This window comes from Myxocyprinus asiaticus, chromosome 13, assembly GCF_019703515.2.
Source record: "Myxocyprinus asiaticus isolate MX2 ecotype Aquarium Trade chromosome 13, UBuf_Myxa_2, whole genome shotgun sequence".
In the NCBI taxonomy this organism is placed as follows: domain Eukaryota; kingdom Metazoa; phylum Chordata; class Actinopteri; order Cypriniformes; family Catostomidae; genus Myxocyprinus; species Myxocyprinus asiaticus.
The window spans coordinates 6322863-6341792 of record NC_059356.1 but is presented as its reverse complement, the minus strand read 5'-3'; the positions used below and the strand labels follow the sequence as shown (position 1 = coordinate 6341792).

The 18930-nt window shown below is 39.7% G+C and overlaps 1 protein-coding gene across 1 annotated transcript in view; it reads right to left on the bottom strand.

Annotated features, from left to right (window-relative positions):
- Positions 1-1163: 1163 nt before the first annotated feature.
- The window catches only part of vwa3a (von Willebrand factor A domain containing 3A), a 45748-nt gene continuing 27981 nt past the window's right edge, over positions 1164-18930 (bottom strand). The window contains 10 exon segments of the mRNA XM_051714815.1: positions 1164-1627; positions 1703-1800; positions 2024-2141; positions 5201-5345; positions 5763-5795; positions 12926-13087; positions 13428-13498; positions 14931-15030; positions 15033-15108; positions 16096-16221. Of these exon segments, the coding sequence (XP_051570775.1) occupies positions 5340-5345; positions 5763-5795; positions 12926-13087; positions 13428-13498; positions 14931-15030; positions 15033-15108; positions 16096-16221 (574 nt within the window). The 3' untranslated portion in view covers positions 1164-1627; positions 1703-1800; positions 2024-2141; positions 5201-5339.

Sequence of the window (18930 nt, the reverse complement as noted above, 5' to 3'; positions counted from 1 at the left end):
TCTTCAGGCTATACTAAGTATAAGTGTAACATGAGAATTGAACCCATGACCTTGGTGTTGCTAATTTTCTTGCCACATTAGGTTCGTTTTACTAATATATATATATATATATATATATATATATATTAAACTGTATTGTTTTTAAAACATATATTTAAAATATCTTTCAAATATAATTTAGCCCGCCTTTTTGCCATATGGGTTTTTTTTTACATTAGGCTCACCTACATTGAAAATTTTTTTAAAAAAATCTTAAAGGTATAAAATTTACTTAACTTCATGGCATAATATTGAATAAATGGAGTGGGTACATTTAACTTAAAACATTTTAGTAAATGCAGTAACTTTTCCTTACAAACACACATTTAATCATCTACTACAAGACATACAGAAGCCTCCCACAGAGAAGCATAATGTATGCTGTGTAGTCTATGAGACAGCAGCATCTTGCATTAGTAACGATAGTGTAAAAACGTACAGATGGTTAGTTGAATGAAAACGTATTTGGGGGAGACCCGGCTACTATAGCTGTCACTCTTGCTACAGTGAATTTTTTTAGTCTGCAAGGTTATTCTTGATCAATTTGTGTATACACATATATCTTAAAGTCTGAAAAGAAAAAAAAAAAAACATCCACCGTTTTGTGAAAAAAAAGAAAAAAAGAAAAAAAAGAAGAAAACAGTTCACTGAACATAAGCGAGGCATGTTGTCACAATTATAATTGTCACAGTGGGAACCTGCTGTTTATTTAACACTGATTTGAGAATAATAACTTATTATTTTATAACTGATCTCAGAACAAGGGGATATTTCATATTTTTTAAGATGAACAAAATTAAAATGTAATATGGTAATCTTATATAGTAATTCAATGTGTAAATGTGGTGACAATATTCCATTAAAACAGCTGGGAAAAACAACTATTTTTTAATCTATAGGATGCTCAAAGGCTTTTCAGCAAAATGTAGTAAAACAATTAATAAACATTTATACATTTCACAAATCATCCGCCCCCCCCCCCCCCCCCCCCAAAAAAAAATAAAAAATAAAAAATAAAAGGTAACATAACAAAAAAACATCAAACCATTGTTTTGGCCAAATGAAATTGCTATTAATCAATTATACGAAAACAAAACATAAAACATGCAACAACTTGCACCAACCTGACTTTTATGAAATATCCCCTGAACACAGTTCAACCTTTTTGTTAAAATCTACCTTGATCACATATTTGACCCTTGAATGTATGCCAGTGTGCTTTTATTGTGTTCGCTTGTTTACCCAACAGCTATTACAAAAATATGATGATTTAGTTATTTTAGGTAGATGACAGATTTCACAAAAACATTTTAATTTAGGACAGTTTTGGACATGTTTGAAATCAACATAAAAAAACCTGATCTATAACACTTGTTAATGACAATGAAAGTTAAAATAAAGTGTAACCCTATCCAGATATGATGTTTTACATTTCTACAAAACAAAGGCTATTAATAAAAGATAACACTTCATTTTTGTTTGGTTGAAAAAAGGTCTTGATTTGACTGTTAAGGGTGTAATTATGTGAACAGCATTGGAGATCAGTGTCTATGTTTCCTCTGGATTCTTCCACATTAAAATTGTTTCCCTATGGAAACAAAACACAAGTCATCAGAATAAGAAAAGAGCCCACAATAGTATCAAGCATTTCATACCAACAAACCTCAATGCTTTGGCTTGTTTCTGGAAGAATCTCAGCTTCTCAGTCTCTTCTACTAGTCTCCTCAGATCATGCCCCTCAAATTTGGAAAGCCCTGGATCCTTTTATTATGGACACACAAACATCAATGCATCCCATAGCAATGCCCATGCAGAAATTGAGCTCACAAAAACATTTTGAAAACTATAAGCTCAAAGGAAACTTCCAGCAATGCAATTGTTTTAAAGAAATGTTGCATCTTTCTCTTTCAGGTGCAGTTTTTTAGAAGGTAGTTGAGCTTTAAATAACAAGGGTTAAAGTCAGCAAAAGTCAGCATGTACATACTGCACTGAAGGGATCTGACAGCAGTTTTCTGACTAGAGCTGTATCAGTGCTGTCAGGAGCCTGATGAAATCGACCGCCCAATTTATGAGCCAGACACTTCAGAAACTCAATACCTGTTCTGTTCGAGAAAAAAAGGAGATAGATAGATTTTAAAACATCCTTTTGCACATAAAATATACACTGAATGCACTGCTCCGCATTATAAATTTTCATTTTTGGGTGAATAACCCAGAGAGATTTTACAACTAAAGATAAGAACATTCTTAGTATAAATATCTATATGAATATACTGGATATTGACTACACTGTCTGAATATATATATATATATATATATATATATATATATATACAGTTGTGCTCAAAAGTTTGCATACCCTGGGAGAAATTGTGAAATCATAATGGTAACAGAAATCACCCAAATGGCCCTGATCAAAAGTTTACATACCCTTGAATGTTTGGCCTTGTTACAGACACACAAGGTGACACACACAGGTTTAAATGGCAATTAAAGGTTAATTTCCCACACCTGTGGCTTTTTAAATTGCAATTAGTGTCTGTGTATAAATAGTCAAGTAGTTTGTTAGCTCTCACGTGGATGCACTGAGCAGGCTAGATACTGAGCCATGGGGAGCAGAAAAGAACTGTCAAAAGACCTGCGTAACAAGGTAGTGGAACTTTATAAAGATGGAAAAGGATATAAAAAGATATCTAAAGCCTTGAAAATGCCAGTCAGTACTGTTCAATCACTTATTAAGACATGGAAAATTCAGGGATCTCTTGATACCAAGCCAAGGTCAGGTAGACCAAGAAAGATTTCAGCTACAACTGCCAGAAGAATTGTTCGGGATACAAAGAAAAACCCACAGGTAACCTCAGGAGAAATACAGGCTGCTCTGGAAAAAGACGGTGTGGTTGTTTCAAGGAGCACGATACTTGTTGACCCCTCTCCAAACATAGCGCTTACGGTTGTGACCATAAAGCTCTATTTTGGTCTCGTCACTCCAAATTACAGTGTTCAAGAAGCTGTGAGGCATGTCAAGGTTTTGTCATTTGTGGCATTGGCACAGTAAAGGCTTCTTTCTGGCAACTCGACCATGCAGCTCATTTTTGTTCAAGTATCGTCGTATTGTGCTCCTTGAAACAACCACACCGTCTTTTTCCAGAGCAGCCTGTATTTCTCCTGAGGTTACCTGTGGGTTTTCTTTTGTATCCCGAACAATTCTTCTGGCAGTTGTGGCTGAAATCTTTCTTGGTCTACCTGACCTTGGCTTGGTATCAAAAGATCCCCGAATTTTCCACTTCTTAATGTTGGGCTGGCGCTGACAATGACAAAGACGATGACGAAAGTGTAAAGAACCCAAGTGCAAATTTAATTCAATGTGTAAATCCATAAACCCTGACTACAATCATAAATAAAACATGAACATGACCTTGACTTGACAATAATTTGGCTTGACATAAACTTGACATAAACTTGACATAAACTTGAACTAACCACCAAGTTACAACAACAAACATCAATACCTGACACTAGACCATGGAAAACATGAGGGTTAAATACATGACATGGGAGAACACATGACAAATATAACCAATACACACAAAGAACACAAGATAACAAGACAATCAACCAATGAAAACAAGACATATGAACATGGAGGGAAACATTAAATCACATGACATGAAACAGGAAATAGAATTTCAAAATAAAAGACATGAAAAACATGAACCAACAAAATACACCTGACAATATATATATACCAAATAATAAACCAAACTTGCAGACAGCACAAGATGAGGATGCATTCTTGCGTTTAATCACAGCTGGACGAAGCGCAACTCTGAATGCAGGGGTCTAGACACGTGTTTTCTAAGTTTCAAAATACGTGTTAATTGACACAGAAATCTAAAAACGGTGTGTTTAACTAAAGTAAGATGCTCCAAAAGCCTCCATCTGATGCATGTGAACATTGATGCTTTCTTAGAAAATCCCTCATAATAAACCTATCACAGACAGATTGATGAATTCAGTTGCAAAATGGATTGCTGTGGACTACAGGCCAATGATCGGCTTATGTTCAATAATATGGAAATAAGTAATATATTGCCTTCTAAAGCCATCAGTGCTTTACTCATCTGCCACAGTAATGAATTTTAATTATCTGAATTAGTTTTAGAATATATATCATATATTCAAACATAATTAGTTAATCATTATATATTGAATTATTGTAATTTGTTAGGCTTCTCAGCAAATATTTATATATGCAAATAAATGCAATTATTTTGATTAATTATTCGTCAGGTCATGTAATTAATTTGATTAAAATGTTATACTTTTTAAGATTACATTTTTAAGGTCAATGCTCTATGGTGTTTTAAATCAACAATATCGACCTCCCTACCCTAAACCTTAAGCCTAAACCTAACCGATATTGTCATAAAAAGCAAATGTGACATGAAAAAAAAAAACACAATGCTGAAGCAACCACATCATTTTGTGGTGCTACTATGACACTTTCGGCTCATGAGTCCACTCGTGCTATTCAGACTCATTTTTACATCACAAGTGCAACATTTTATCAGTTGAGCTACCGCGCAATTAGATCACACTCGAACAAGCTTGGAAATGTAGTTGGTTATGAAATGCAAACGTTAAAATGTGTTATCTTGCAAGTCATGTGCTACAGTAAAAGTGTTTCGATGTCATATTATAGCATTGTGTGAAGAACAGGGTTTATGAACTGATAATCTGAAGTTTTACTGGTGATTTGTGTGAAAGTGAGTAAAAGTCATTGTTGTTATGGCGCCTCTGTTGTTCATTTCATCAGGAAACTGCTGAGATACATACAACCAGCCACATAAAAATTATTTAGCCAAAATGTATGTATAAGATTGATTTGTTGAGACAAGGTTTTTTTTTAAATGCAAATTTCAATGTTAAGCATTACTTTACCGGTTATCATGGAACATTAAATAATACAGCAAATGAGTGTTCTGGCAATAATCATTTTTATTTGGCATTACAGGTAGTGTTTCACTGACTGACCTCAGGCAAATCCTGAATCTCCCTAAGAACCAATCAGCAGCTTTGAAGTTGCAAGCATGGATCAAATGTTTTTTCTTTTTAAAGCAGTGACTCATTCTTTGATATTAGGCAGAGCTGGTGTGAGTACCTGCAGTGCTTGTAGAGCAGATGAACCTCCGTGTGTGCTGAGCTAATTCAACCACTGCACTGCATCCTTACACAGCTCATCACTGGACTGAACCAGTACTGTCTTCCACATCCTCACCTCTCCAGAGAACACGAACACATTAAACCTGATCAAGGTTCAGCAAAGTGAGGGTAAGAAATTACAGGGTGTGTAATGAGACAAAAAAGGTCAAAATGAATCTATTAAATGATGTTAGCATGTCCAGCTACTTTCACTGTAAAAAAAAAAAAAAACACAGATCCTTAATTAGTATTTTTGTCTTGTTTTCCAGTAAAAATATCTAAACATACTTAAAACAAGATAACGGCAATATATTTGGTCTAAATTTACATTTTTTGTGAGGTTTATAATTAAAACAAGAAAAAAACTATTTGCCAATGGGGTAACAAAAATAAACTTATTTCAAAATGATTTTTATTTCTTGTTTTAAGCATAAAATTGACTAAATTGGTCAGATTTATCTGAAAACAAGACTTAAAGGGACAGTTCACCAAAAATGAAAATTCTCTCATCATTTACTCACACTCACGCCATCCCAGATGTGTATGACTTTCTTCTGTAGAACACAAATGAAGATTTTTAGAAGAATATTTCAGCTCTGTAGGTCCTCACAATGCAAGAACACAGAAAGTTCAAAAAAGCACATAAAAGGCAGCATGAAAGCAATCCATAACCATGGATGGGAGGGTTACTTTTGAAATGTGTTCCACTACAGATTACAGAATACATGCTGTAAAATGTCATTTGTAAAGTATTTCGTTAGATTACTCAAGGTCAGTAACGTATTCTTAATACTTTGGATTACTTCTTCAGCACTGGTAGATGTTTTCACTTGTTTTGACTATAAAGACAAAATACACATGTTAAAAATACATTCTCTGAAAAACCTAAATATCTTATGCAGTGTTGTTTCTAAAACAAGATAAATCAAACTGATCTTGTTTTAAGGATTTTTAGATATTTTTAAAGGAAAACACCACAAAAATTATTATCAAGAATAAGATTTTTGCCCTAATATCAAAGGTCTTACTAGAAAAAAGAAATTATGATCCAATGTGAATTTTCTTGATAAAAAATATGATCGTGCCTGGTAACGTGCAAGTAAAATGACTAAAAATAGCATTTTAGCTTCGCGTAAAGCTGACAATTTACACAAGGTTTATTTCTATTTCTTCTGCTCCAAACTTACTTCAAACTTACTTCTCTGTCTGCTCGTATGAATGTAACACATCATAAGAAAATGTTTCACCGCTGTTCAAATGCACTTTGGATTGCATCATTTATATGTATAAATGTTTTCCATCTGAAAACACTAAATAGTAAATGAAACAAATGACAATAAAATGCAAAGTAATCTCTTCAGTAATCAAAATACTTTTTGAATGTAACTGTATTCTAATTACCAATGATTTAAATTGTAACTGTAGTGGAATACAGTTACTTATATTTAGTATTTTAAATACGTAATCTCGTTACATGTATTCCGTTACTCCCCAACCCTGTCCATAAGACTCCAGTGTTTAAATCTTCAGAAGTGATATGATAGGTGTGGGTGAGAAACAGATCAATATTTTGACCAGCCCCAACCAACATTAGTGGTTGAATGTGAAAGTGTGACGAGACAGGGATCGAACCAGTTATGTGCTTTAGCCCACTTCACCATCACCACTCCTAATTCAGATGAAGACTGACAAAAAACCAGGGGAAAACAAGGGCTTAAATACACAAGGGAAAACAAGGGAACGAGGAACACCTGGGGAAACAATCAGGGGAAAACCATCATGAAAAGAAACTACAAAGGACTACAAAATTAACACGAAACAGGAACAGGGAACAAAACCAGAATTTCAACATAAAAGTCAAAACAAACAACAGGGAATATGTGACAGAGCCCCCCTTTTAAGGAGCGGATTCCAGACGCTCCAAAAAACTAAACAAAAACAAATTGTCCATGGGGTGTGGGGAAAAAACAGGTAGTTCTGGGGGGGCACAAGGGGCAAGGGGAGTAGAGGAACAAGGCAAAGTCAGGGAGGCTTGAAACCAAGGCGGAGCCAGAGGGATGGAGAGCCAGGGCGATGCTGCAGGCTCGGAGGACCAAGTAGACCAGAGCAGATCAGGCGGGTGGCCAGGAGACCAGGGAGACCAGAGCAGATCAGGCAGATGGCCAGGAGACCAGGGAGACCAGAGCAGATCAGGCGGACGACCAGGAGACCAAGGAGACCAGAGGAGATCAGGCGGACGGCCAGGAGACCAAGGAGACCAGAGTAGATCAGGCGGATGGCCAGGAGACCAGGGAGACCAGAGCAGATCAGGGGGACGGCCAGGCAACCAGGGAGACCAGAGCAGATCAGGCGGATGGCCAGGCAACCAGGGAGACCAGAGCAGATCAGGCGGACAGCCAGGAGACCAAGGAGAAGACCTCAAGGTGGGGACTGGGTCAGGAGCCCTGGGAGGCGGCCGCAGGGCCGAGACAGGGTCAGGAGGCCTGGGAGGTGGCCACAGGACTGGGTCAGTAGGAGGAGTCTCTGGGGGAGCAGGCGGAGCCACAGGAGGAATAGTCTCTGGGAGAGCGGGAGGAGCCACAGGAGGAATAGTCTCTGGGGGAGCGGGAGGAGCTGCAGGAGGAATAGTCTCCGGAGGAGCGGGCGGAGCCGCTGGGGAAAAGTCTCTGGGGGTGGAGCCGTGGAAGACAGAGCCATGGGAGACTCGAGGGGCCAAGCCATGGAAGGCGGAGCCGTGGGAGGCTCGAGACAAAGAGTCCTGGATGAATGGGAAATGATCTCCATGGTCACGAACATGGGAAAAGACTCGGGAACGACCTCTATGGTCGTGGGCATGGGCAGAGACTTGGAAACGACCTCCATGGTCGTGAACATGGACAGAGACTTGAAAACAACCTCCGTGGTCATGTACATGGGAAGAGACTCTGGAACGACCTCTGTAATCGTGGGCATGGGCAGAGACTCGGGAATGACCTCTGTGGTTGTGGGCATGGGCAGAGACTCGGGAACGACCTCCGTAGTCGTGGACATGGACAGAGACTTGAAAACAACCTCCATGGTCATGTACATGGGAAGAGACTCTGGAACGACCTCTGTAATCGTGGGCATGGGCAGAGACTCGGGAATGACCTCTGTGGTTGTGGGCATGGGCAGAGACTCGGGAACGACCTCCGTAGTCGTGGACATGGACAGAGACTTGAAAACAACCTCCATGGTCATGTACATGGGAAGAGACTCTGGAACGACCTCTGTAATCGTGGGCATGGGCAGAGATTCGGGAACAACCTCTGTAGTCGAGGGCATGGGCAGAGACTCAGGAACGACCTCTGTGGTCGTGAATATGGGCAGAGACTCAGGAATGACCTCTGTGGTCGTGAATATGGGCAGAGACTCAGGAACGACCTCTGTGGTCGTGAATATGGGCAGAGACTCAGGAATGACCTCTGTGGTCGTGAATATGGGCAGAGACTCAGGAACGACCTCTGTGGTCGTGAATATGGGCAGAGACTCAGGAACGACCTCCGTGGTCGTGGGCATGGGCAGAGACTCGGAAATGACCTCCATGGTCGTGAACATGGGAAGTGACTCGGGAATGACCTCTGTGGTCGTGGGCATGGGCAGAGACTCGGGAACGACCTCCGTGGTCATGAACATGGGAGGAAACTCGGGAATGACCTCTGTGTCATGGGCATGGGAGGAGACTTGGGAATGACCTCTGTGGTCGTGGGCATGAGATGAGACTTGGGAATGACCTCTGTGGTCGTGGGCATGGGAGGAGACTCGGAAACGACCTCCATGGTCGTGGGCATGGGCAGAGACTCAGAAACGACCTCCATGGTCGTAAACATGGTATGAGACTCGGGAACGACCTCTGTAGTCATGGGCATGGGCAGAGACTCGGGAACGACCTCTGTTGTCGTGAACATGGGCAGAGACTCGGAAATGACCTCCATGGTCGTGAACATGGGAAGAGACTCGGGAATGACCTCTGTGGTCGTGGGCATGGGCAGAGACTCGGGAACGACCTCCGTGGTCGTGAACATGGGAGGAAACTCGGGAATGACCTCTGTGTCATGGGCATGGGAGGAGACTTGGGAATGACCTCTGTGGTCGTGGGCATGAGATGAGACTTGGGAATGACCTCTGTGGTCGTGGGCATGGGAGGAGACTCGGAAATGACCTCCGTGGTCGTGTACATCGGATGAGACTTGGGAATGACCTCTGTGGTCGTGGGCACGGGAGGAGACTAGGAAATGACCTCCATGGTCGTGTACATGGGAAGAGACTTGGGAATGGAAACTTTTCTTCTCTTCCTCCGCCTCTGAATGGCCGAAGTTGGCAACGCTGGCTCTGGGATGGGCGAGGCTGGCAACGCTGGCTCTGGGACGGATGAGGCTGGCAACACTGCCTCTGGGACAATTTGTTGGCCATGGCAGGCGTGGGCGTTGGCTCGTTGACCATGGCAGGCGTGGGCGCTGGCTCGTTGACCGTGGCAGGTGTGGGTGCAGATAATTTTTGAGGTAGGGTCTTCATGGACCTACGCTCCGACATCAGTGGCAGATCATACAACTTGGAGACAGGGGGCCGTGGAAGGCTTCGAGACAGGGGCCATAGAAGGCTTCGAGACAGGGGCCGTGGACGCAGGTTTTGGCCCTGGGTTCCCGCCATAATCCACTGTATAAGGGGAACTGCTAAGTTCCAGAGCCTTCTCCACATAATCGCCGAGTGTCCAGTGAGGATCAGCCGGAGGCATGAGTTCCCTCAGTGCACTATTCAGACCGGCCTGGAAGAAAACCACCAGAGAGCGGTCTGGATAGTGCACTATGTTTGCCAGCTCTAAAAACTCACGGGTGTGATCCTAAACTGGACGGTCCCCTTGCTGAAGGAGTAGAATCCTGACGGCCGCTAGATGAGACAGGAGAGGAATGAGGATCTAAATGCAGCCTTTTTTAATAAAACAAAAGTAAACCAGGTAACTCAGAATGATTAATGAAACAATACACAGGGAACAAAGCACAGCATAATACAGATGAAGACTGACAAAAAACCAGGGGAAAACAAGGGCTTAAATACACAAGGGAAAACAAGGGAACAAGGAACACCTAATTATGCAGTCTCCAGAAATTGTCACTGAATGAATTAAATCAAAATGACGATGAATCAAATAGAATTTTTAGTGAACAAATCATTCCCATTCACTTCCATTGTTTCAGTGATAAACGACTCTGTTGTTGTAACAAATCTGTTGTGTCAATGATTGACTGACTCACTCTTAACCAGGGCTCAAGTTGAGTGGATATGCGAGGGAATGCCTTCCCCCTTGTTGCTAGAAATATCAAAAACCATCTCCGTTATAAAACTACCATCCCTTTAGATCAATTGTGTCAAGTATTACTTAGAACTAACCAGGTAAAATATTTAATTCTCTACATTTGATAAATAACAGACTTTAAATACCGGCGATAGCCGATCAGAACTAAGCCCCATTCACATTGTCAGCGATTTTGTTGCTGGATGCGACAGGAGATTTTCAATGAGAGCTGGCGACTTCGGCAACTCAAGAGACAGCGACCGTTGGCGACAAGATGTGGGCATGTCAGGAGACGCGACAAAGTTGAGAAAAGTTTAACTTTATGCAAATGCAGAGCGATATCCTGCAGCGACAGTGTGGTGATGTGACCTTGGCCGAGCGACGACTGTGGAGAACGAGGCCGGGAGAGGAAGAATGGTAAGGATTGACACCTGTGGGAAATCACCTCTAACAGCTGTTTGAATGACTTTTTTTTAACAATTCATTTGAGTCAATTGCTGTCTCGTTTCGAAGGCTGCGTGCTAGGTAGGACGCGTCCTTTGAAGGCTGCAGTATACCAAGCGTCCTCCTATAAACAAGTCTTGTTTAAACGAGACGGCCTTCGTAGGACAAACGGAAACGGAACGTAACATAGTTGCTATGACAGCACACCACTCTTTAACAAGCACGAGCGCTTTGAGTGAGAAGGGAACAAAGTCCCTCTGGAAGGGAATGTATGAGGTACATTTTAGGAGAGTTATAAAGATGTAAAGAGAAAAGAAAATAGATTTTACAGGTGTACTTTTAGTCTAATACTTTATTTTAATTATATATTAATATAATGATACATATTATATACTCTGCACCCATCTACTGAGGTACTTCAACTTGGGAATTAACATTACTTGCGTTTGAACATCATATTTACGGGCAAATTGGCTTTTTTTTTTTTTTTTTGACATTTCCGTTGAAGCAAAGAATTGTGGGTTGTGAGTGCCCACAAAGGATACACCTCATGCATCCTCCGAATTCCTGTGAAAGAAGGTCGCATTTGAAGGCTGCATTCAAAATGTCCTACTCGCTTTTATGACATGAGACAGCCTCGATGATGTATGCGGCCGACAAATGCGACCTCCTGAGGATGCAGCCTTTCAAACGAGACACAGCCAATGACTGAATTACTCATTGTCGCCACCTACTAGAGTAAATATACATTCTCCCGAAATGGTCACGGAACGAATCAGTGAATGACACAAAACTGGCAGATGAATCAAACTCAAAAAATAATTTTCATTCACTTCCATTGTTTCGGTGGTGAACACTTTGTGTCTTATAACAAATCAGTTGAGCCAATAATTGAATAACTCATTCATAACATAAAAAATTATCAGTTGTCACCACCTACTAGAGTAAATAAGCAATGTCCATAAACTGTCACTGAATGAATCAGTGATTGAAATCAAAATGACCAATAATTCAAAATCAAAGTGATTAAAAGAGTAAAGTGTCCCAGTGTTATTGGACTGTATATCAGCAATCAGATTCAAGGACAGGAACTAACTGTTGTATAAACAGGATTATCACCTCATAAAAGGGAGGATGCTACTAACCCAAATTGCCATGTTCCAATGTAAAAGACAGACTGTGACACATTGTTTCTGAAAAACCTCAATACAGCATGAGTCACATAAATAACCCAACACTCAGTTGGCTATTTGAGGAGGCTTTTGACTGAGACAAATATAGAAACTGACAGGCTTTCTGAAGCTGACGTAGATCAAATGAGTTGCTTTTTCTGATGCAAAATAAAGCAAAAGATAATCATACATGACATCAACAAAGGAAAATATATTAACCAATTTCCCAGAAAGAGAAAGCTTTAATATTTGACACACTATACCTTTTTAGAGTATGATATAAATAACAACTTGGATGGTTATTATCTGATACTCTACTAATACTGATAACAAAATCACAAATCCACCCATTTCTTTTTGGTTTTCTCTACAACTGTGCATAGATCGACACACTGCAGTTTTTTCCATGCCGTTTTATTATAATGGCATCAACTATTTCAGATAAAGCCACAGGTAAACACTATGTAAAAACTATGGTTGGTCACCTTACATGTTGATATGACAGACCGATTCTGTCTAATTGGACGATTCTTTGCTGGAATAAGATGAAATGTGGCCCAAACTTTATGCTTTTTGTCAAAAGTCAAAAAGTTATCATATACTGGAAATGTATCATGTAAATAAATGCTCTACATATGGGTATACAACCTAAAGTAGAGTAAAATGTACAATAAAGTACAACATACAATGCAGTTTATATTAGTGTAGTGAAACATATCTGACTGACAGCTGTTTGCGTTCAAGAGAATGATCTGACCAGTCTAGCGCGACTGAGTGCTGTGGGTCTTGGAGGAGGCAGTTTTGCTCTGTAGGCCCAGGCCTGGGGTTGGATGGTTGAGGTACTCGTCTCCTGAAACAGATCTTCTACTGAACTTCTGCTGGATCCCTTCTAAACCAGAGAGTCCACTAAGTCAGAACACTGCACCAGATCATAGATGAAAGTCCAACATAAGAACCACGTTTTTGTTGGAATAACGTGAACCGGTGAATCATGCATCATAACATCACGGACATGTATTAGGGATGGTTTTGTTGTAACATCTTTTTCATTTTAATTTATTATCTTCAATAAATCCAGTTGATTTTGAAGTACTTGACTTGACCTCAAGGACCTGGATGAAACTTTATCTCATCAATGGCTGATCAAACTTTGCTTCAAACTTCTCTTCAGTGTCCCATGAATAATTTAGACACCATGGACACAGGTCAAATACAGGTCACGTGAGGAAAATGTCCCACGCTCACTGCTGTAATCTCACCTTCTGACAATAATTAGCAGCAGTCTCCATTTCTCCAACTAGAGCAGTGATGTCATCGCTCTCCAAAACACCTGCAGGGAAAGACTAGGCAGAACGTCATATTTTCCACTGCACACACTATTACACACACACAGACACACACATGAAAACACACACAAACACAAGACGTCCAATCACAAGTCTCACTGGACACCATGTGCTGAACACATGACGGACAAAAAAGCAGCAAAATACTTAGCAGTAAATTAAACAACAGGACATTTTACAAACGTCAAACTAACAGACCTCAAATCTGGATGACAGAACTGTCTGTCTATTACCAAATGGGGTTTCTGCCATTTTAAAGACAGATGATGATAAACAAAACTAAAAGAAAGACTAAACAATTAAGCTTTGATCTTTGAACAAAACCTTTCAAAGTGGAATCTAGCACTTTAATTCAAAACATTTATATGTTATTCAGTGTTGGATAGGGCTAGGACTAAATGATCCATCCATTCATCCATCCATCCATCCAACCATTAATCCACCCATTCATCCATCTGCTTGTCTATCAGTCCATCCATTATCCATTAAGTCATCTATCCATCAATCAATCCATAAATTCATCTATTCATCAATCCATCCATCCATGAATTCTTCTGTTTGTCTATCAGTTCATCCATCCATTTGTCTATTGGTCCATCCATCGATTTGTTTGTCTATCGGTCCATCTACCCATCCATTCATTCATTCATCTATCCATCCATCCACCCGTTTGTCTATTGGTCCATCCATCCATCCATTTGTCTATAGGTCAATCTAATCACTCATCCATCCATCATCCATTCATCCACCCATCTATCCACCCGTTTGTCTATAGGTCCATCCATCCATCAATCAATCAGTCCATCCATCTGTTTGTCTGTCGGTTCATCCTCCCATCCATTTGTCCATCCATTTAACCATCCATCCATCCATTGTCTATAAGTCTGTCCATTTGTCTATAGGTCCATCCATCAATCCATTTTTCTATCAGTCCATCCAATCATCCAATCATCCATCCATCCATCCATCTGTTTTTCTATAGGTCCATCCATTTGTCTATACAGTAGGTCCATCCATCTATCCATTTTTCTATCAGTCCATCCAATCATCCATCCATCCATTAGGCCATCCATGCATCTACCTGCCTATTGGTCCATCCATCATCCATCCATCTATACATCCATCCACCCATCCATCCATCCATCCATCTGTCGATAGGTCCATACATCTGTCAATCAATAAGTCCATCCATCCATTTGTCTATCGGTTTATCCTCCCATCCATTTGTCCATCCATCCATCCATCCATCCATCCATCAATTCGCTTGCCTATTGGTGCCTCTATCTCAAATTAAACATACTTTTTTATAACATTAGTTCCTTTACCCTACATTTCATCCAGCACTGGTCTGCCCTTACAAAAACATCATCATCATGTATCATCGAGGCATAAAAGGACACAATATCCCCTTCTCACCCGTCTCCGTCATCCAAAGAAATCATCCATTGCCCGCATGTGCCAGGTTACACAGAGCCCGGGCGATGTCAGCACGGGTGGCGTATAGGGGTAGGGGCAGAGCTGAGTGTCCTCCACTCTGGTGAACAGGCACAGGTGGAGGTTCAGGTTTGCCATGCTGCAGCACTCAGACACATAGGCACATTAGGCAGTGAAAGAAACCTGAGGATAAGAGTTCAAGAAACACTGGAACTTTTCTAATGTGATGACTGCTCGCATTAGTTTGCAGAAAAAAAATATATATATAATGTTACATTTGTTATCCATATCCCATTTCTAACCTTATATCAATATCCTAGTTTAAAAAACACAGTTTTAATATGATGACAAACATTGCCATTACAATTGGAGACAACCACTTTGTTTTTGAAACAAAGAAAAAAAAACTATTTTTCAAAGTTTGTGGGAGAAGAAGTGACATTAGATATGTTAGATGAAGGTGAAGCATGTAATTTCTGCTCTACTAGTAGCACCAAACGTAATTGTAACAATATGTTTTCAAACAGATTTCTCAAAAACTCTGGCACTGGTCAGACAAAAACTCAAAATTCACACTATTGTTTGAGCCACAGAACCAAAGTGTGTACACTCTTTTGGATGTTAACCTACTACTGGCTTAGTAAGTATACTTCTATGGACGTATAGTAAGTATAACATACTTTTCTGCACTTTAAAATAGGATAGCAGAAAGTATTTTTTTAACTTCAGAAAACACCTTTAAGTATTACAGTATATCCTAATTTGATTACAGCAATTGCACCTGTCAGATATAAGCAGCAGAGGGCAGCAGAGGGAGACATGGTCACAAATATAAGGGTTCAACAGGATTCTCATCACTGCACAGACATGTCAACAATACTTCAAAACACTACATTCAAATGCTGGTCATTAATGTTATGGACTCAGTACACATGAACACTTCAGGCCCTGTCCCAGCCTCAGCCTCTACTTAGTTCATACTTAGTGTCATAATGCCAAATAAATGGTTGGGAAGTAGTAGCTGTAAAGTCCACGAGTCATGAAATGAAAATGAGACACCCTATGGTCTCATCCACATCAACTGCGCCACTGGCAGAGCCTTTGTCTTGCAAGCAAATTTAAAAGAAACCCTGAGTGTCTGACTAACCATGTCTTGATGAGGAGATATACTCCTTGAGTCAGAGATGATTCTTCACACTGTTCCTCCTCTAAAGCGCACCGTAGAGCAGCCAGAGTATTACGACTCCCGACACGCTCCATTCCCAGAATCCACCTGAAGACATTCACACATAAAGACAGATCTTCGGAGGTGGTTAGTACAAAGATTTGACACTAAACAATGCTGTCTTACAGGGGGCTTCATTAAAATTAAGATCCTAAACTGAACTGAAGTGCCACAGGTGTCGCTGTATTTTTGGACGTGAGATGTTGACATTAATGTTTTTACGTTTTTATGTGGAATTCAAGAAAAACTAGCTTCATATCATGTAAACAATACAGTATTTCTTTTCAACCGTTGAAAATGGGTGAAATTTAACAATTTATAAATGGAGCCATACTGAAAGCCCTATATTTCTAGGATTTACCTATATAGGGCCTTTAAAATGAAGATACCAAAAGGAAAGTTTGTTCTGAACCAGAATCTAAAAGGATTTTGGTCCGTGTACTTCTACGTCCATTCCTTCTTTTTAAACCCAAATGAAAAATGAGAAATATGGTTTCTTCTTTAATGGCTTTAACACTAATAAATATAATAAGCAGATCCACTCTTTTTCTGCTGACCATTTCATTTACTATTTAAAAAGGAAAAAAGACAAAGGGGAAATGGCAAGTTTTGTTTTGGGTTTTTTTGGGTTATGTTCATTTTCAAATTAGTTTAGGACTTGATTTTGATTCGCACATGTGGGCGGCACTGAAACGCCCCTTTTGTCTGATTGGTCAGCCCACCCCGTCTTCTGTACAGCCTTAATCCTTTCAGCCACAATTAAAGTTGGGACCACTTTGCAAATTTGTCTCAATTTTAATTAAATATTGTCCCGAACCACCACTCACTGTAATCTATGCATGCCATATGTAGTAGAAATTTGTTGCTATGGGCACATAATTGGTGCTGTTGCGAGGTGTTGCTGGACGACACGTGAGAGATCACAAGGCGCATTACTAGGCTATATGCTGACCGGGAGTTGGTCTACTATCTGTTATTTTTAAATGTAATAACATTGTTTGATTTTGTAGTGCCTGTGTATCCATGTCCCATTGATAAATGTAATATAAACTCTTATTCTGGCAGATGTGATTAAGGGAGTACAGAAAGAGCAGGTGTAAATTTTGCTTCAGCTAACATTTATAAAGTAGGCCTATGTAAACCTTCATGAATATGGCAGTTCACGCAAGAATGGCTTTACGAATAATTATACAAAAATTCTTTCTACTCGTGTTTCATAAATGAGTTCTTTTGTGTTGTCACTGGCGTTAAGATGTGGTTGCATTATTAGTGAAAGGCATCTAAAACGCATTCTTAGAATTAAAGCTGAAGTATGTAATTCCTGCGCAACTAGCGCCACCAAACGGAATTGCAAAAGAAACTTTGTTTTCAAAACAAATTTCTGAATACACCCCCTATCTGCCCTTCGTCAAACAAAGATATAGCCCCATCCCCAACTCACGCCACTGGTTGAGTAATGTTGTTGGGGCGGGTCTAAGTGGTTCGCTCTAAACAAACACAGGAATTTACAAAATGCTAGAGAGACAGAATGCTTACAGTTTTCAAGAAAGTTAACCTATGAATGGCTTACTCGCAGTTTTTTCTGTATATTAAGCTGGAATAGGAGAATCTAGTATTTAAAAGTATTTTAACACCGAAAAAGTTCCATAGCTTTAATGGGCTTTGCCGTTGAGAAAAAATGTGGATGAAAAGAAAATGTGGATTCATCACTGATCAATTCAACTGTCCCAGACAACTCCCAAAGTAGGCTTTAGGTAATATGGTAGGTAATATGTTTATTCGAATTTTATGCCCAATCTAACTTACGTTAATGATGCCTAAATTCATTTAGCATACACTTTTATTGGGCGGGTTGACCAATCAGATGAAAGGGGCATTTCAGTGCCTCACACATGTGCGAATAAAATATTCAAGGCATAACGTTTTTAATGTTTTAAATGAACAAAATTTTAAAAACGACCCGTTTCGATAAAAAAAATGAATAAAATAAAATAAAATAAAATTATGCTTTGAATTTTGTTTTTTCATTTCAAAAGAAACAGGCAAAAAAACTGATTATTCATTCAAGAAATTGGCAAGAAATTAGCTCATTGCTGATGGATATAAAATGAATATACAGCTTGAATATTTGATTTGATTTGCACATGTGGGTGGGTCTGAAAATCGATTGGTCAACCTGTGCTGTCATCTGTCCTGCCTCAATCAAACCCATCAGAATAAGAGTTCAACACAATACAGCTCTGCAGATGGATTAATCTCATTTTTAATTCAGAACATTAACATTCTACCAAATGTTTGACAGTTGCATATTTAATACAACTCTGTTGTTGCTTGTTTTGCAACCAGACAATGGATTTATCTAGCAATTTACCAACTTAACGTGGCAATAACTCGCTATGATGCCGTACCTCAGATTTTAAAAGGCAGGGTATAGATTGTTATAAAAATGATGTGATGCAAATTACCAAACATAACCAAAAATGTGCACATTTCTATACATTATAAATAACTAGACTTCCATTAGTGAGTTAATAGCCTACTGATTAATGCTGTTATTAAACTTTGTGCACTCGCTCGGTTGTTCTCTGCTCACAAATGGATTTGCTCCTTACAATACAGATGTGGCCTGTGAGATTGCGTGACAAAAAAAAAAAGAAGAAAAAAAGCATCACATGGCATTAGGCGGCACAGAAGAGAAATGATCAGTAGTGGGCACTCATGTTTCATTCTATGAAAACCAATTGCTAATGGTTAGTG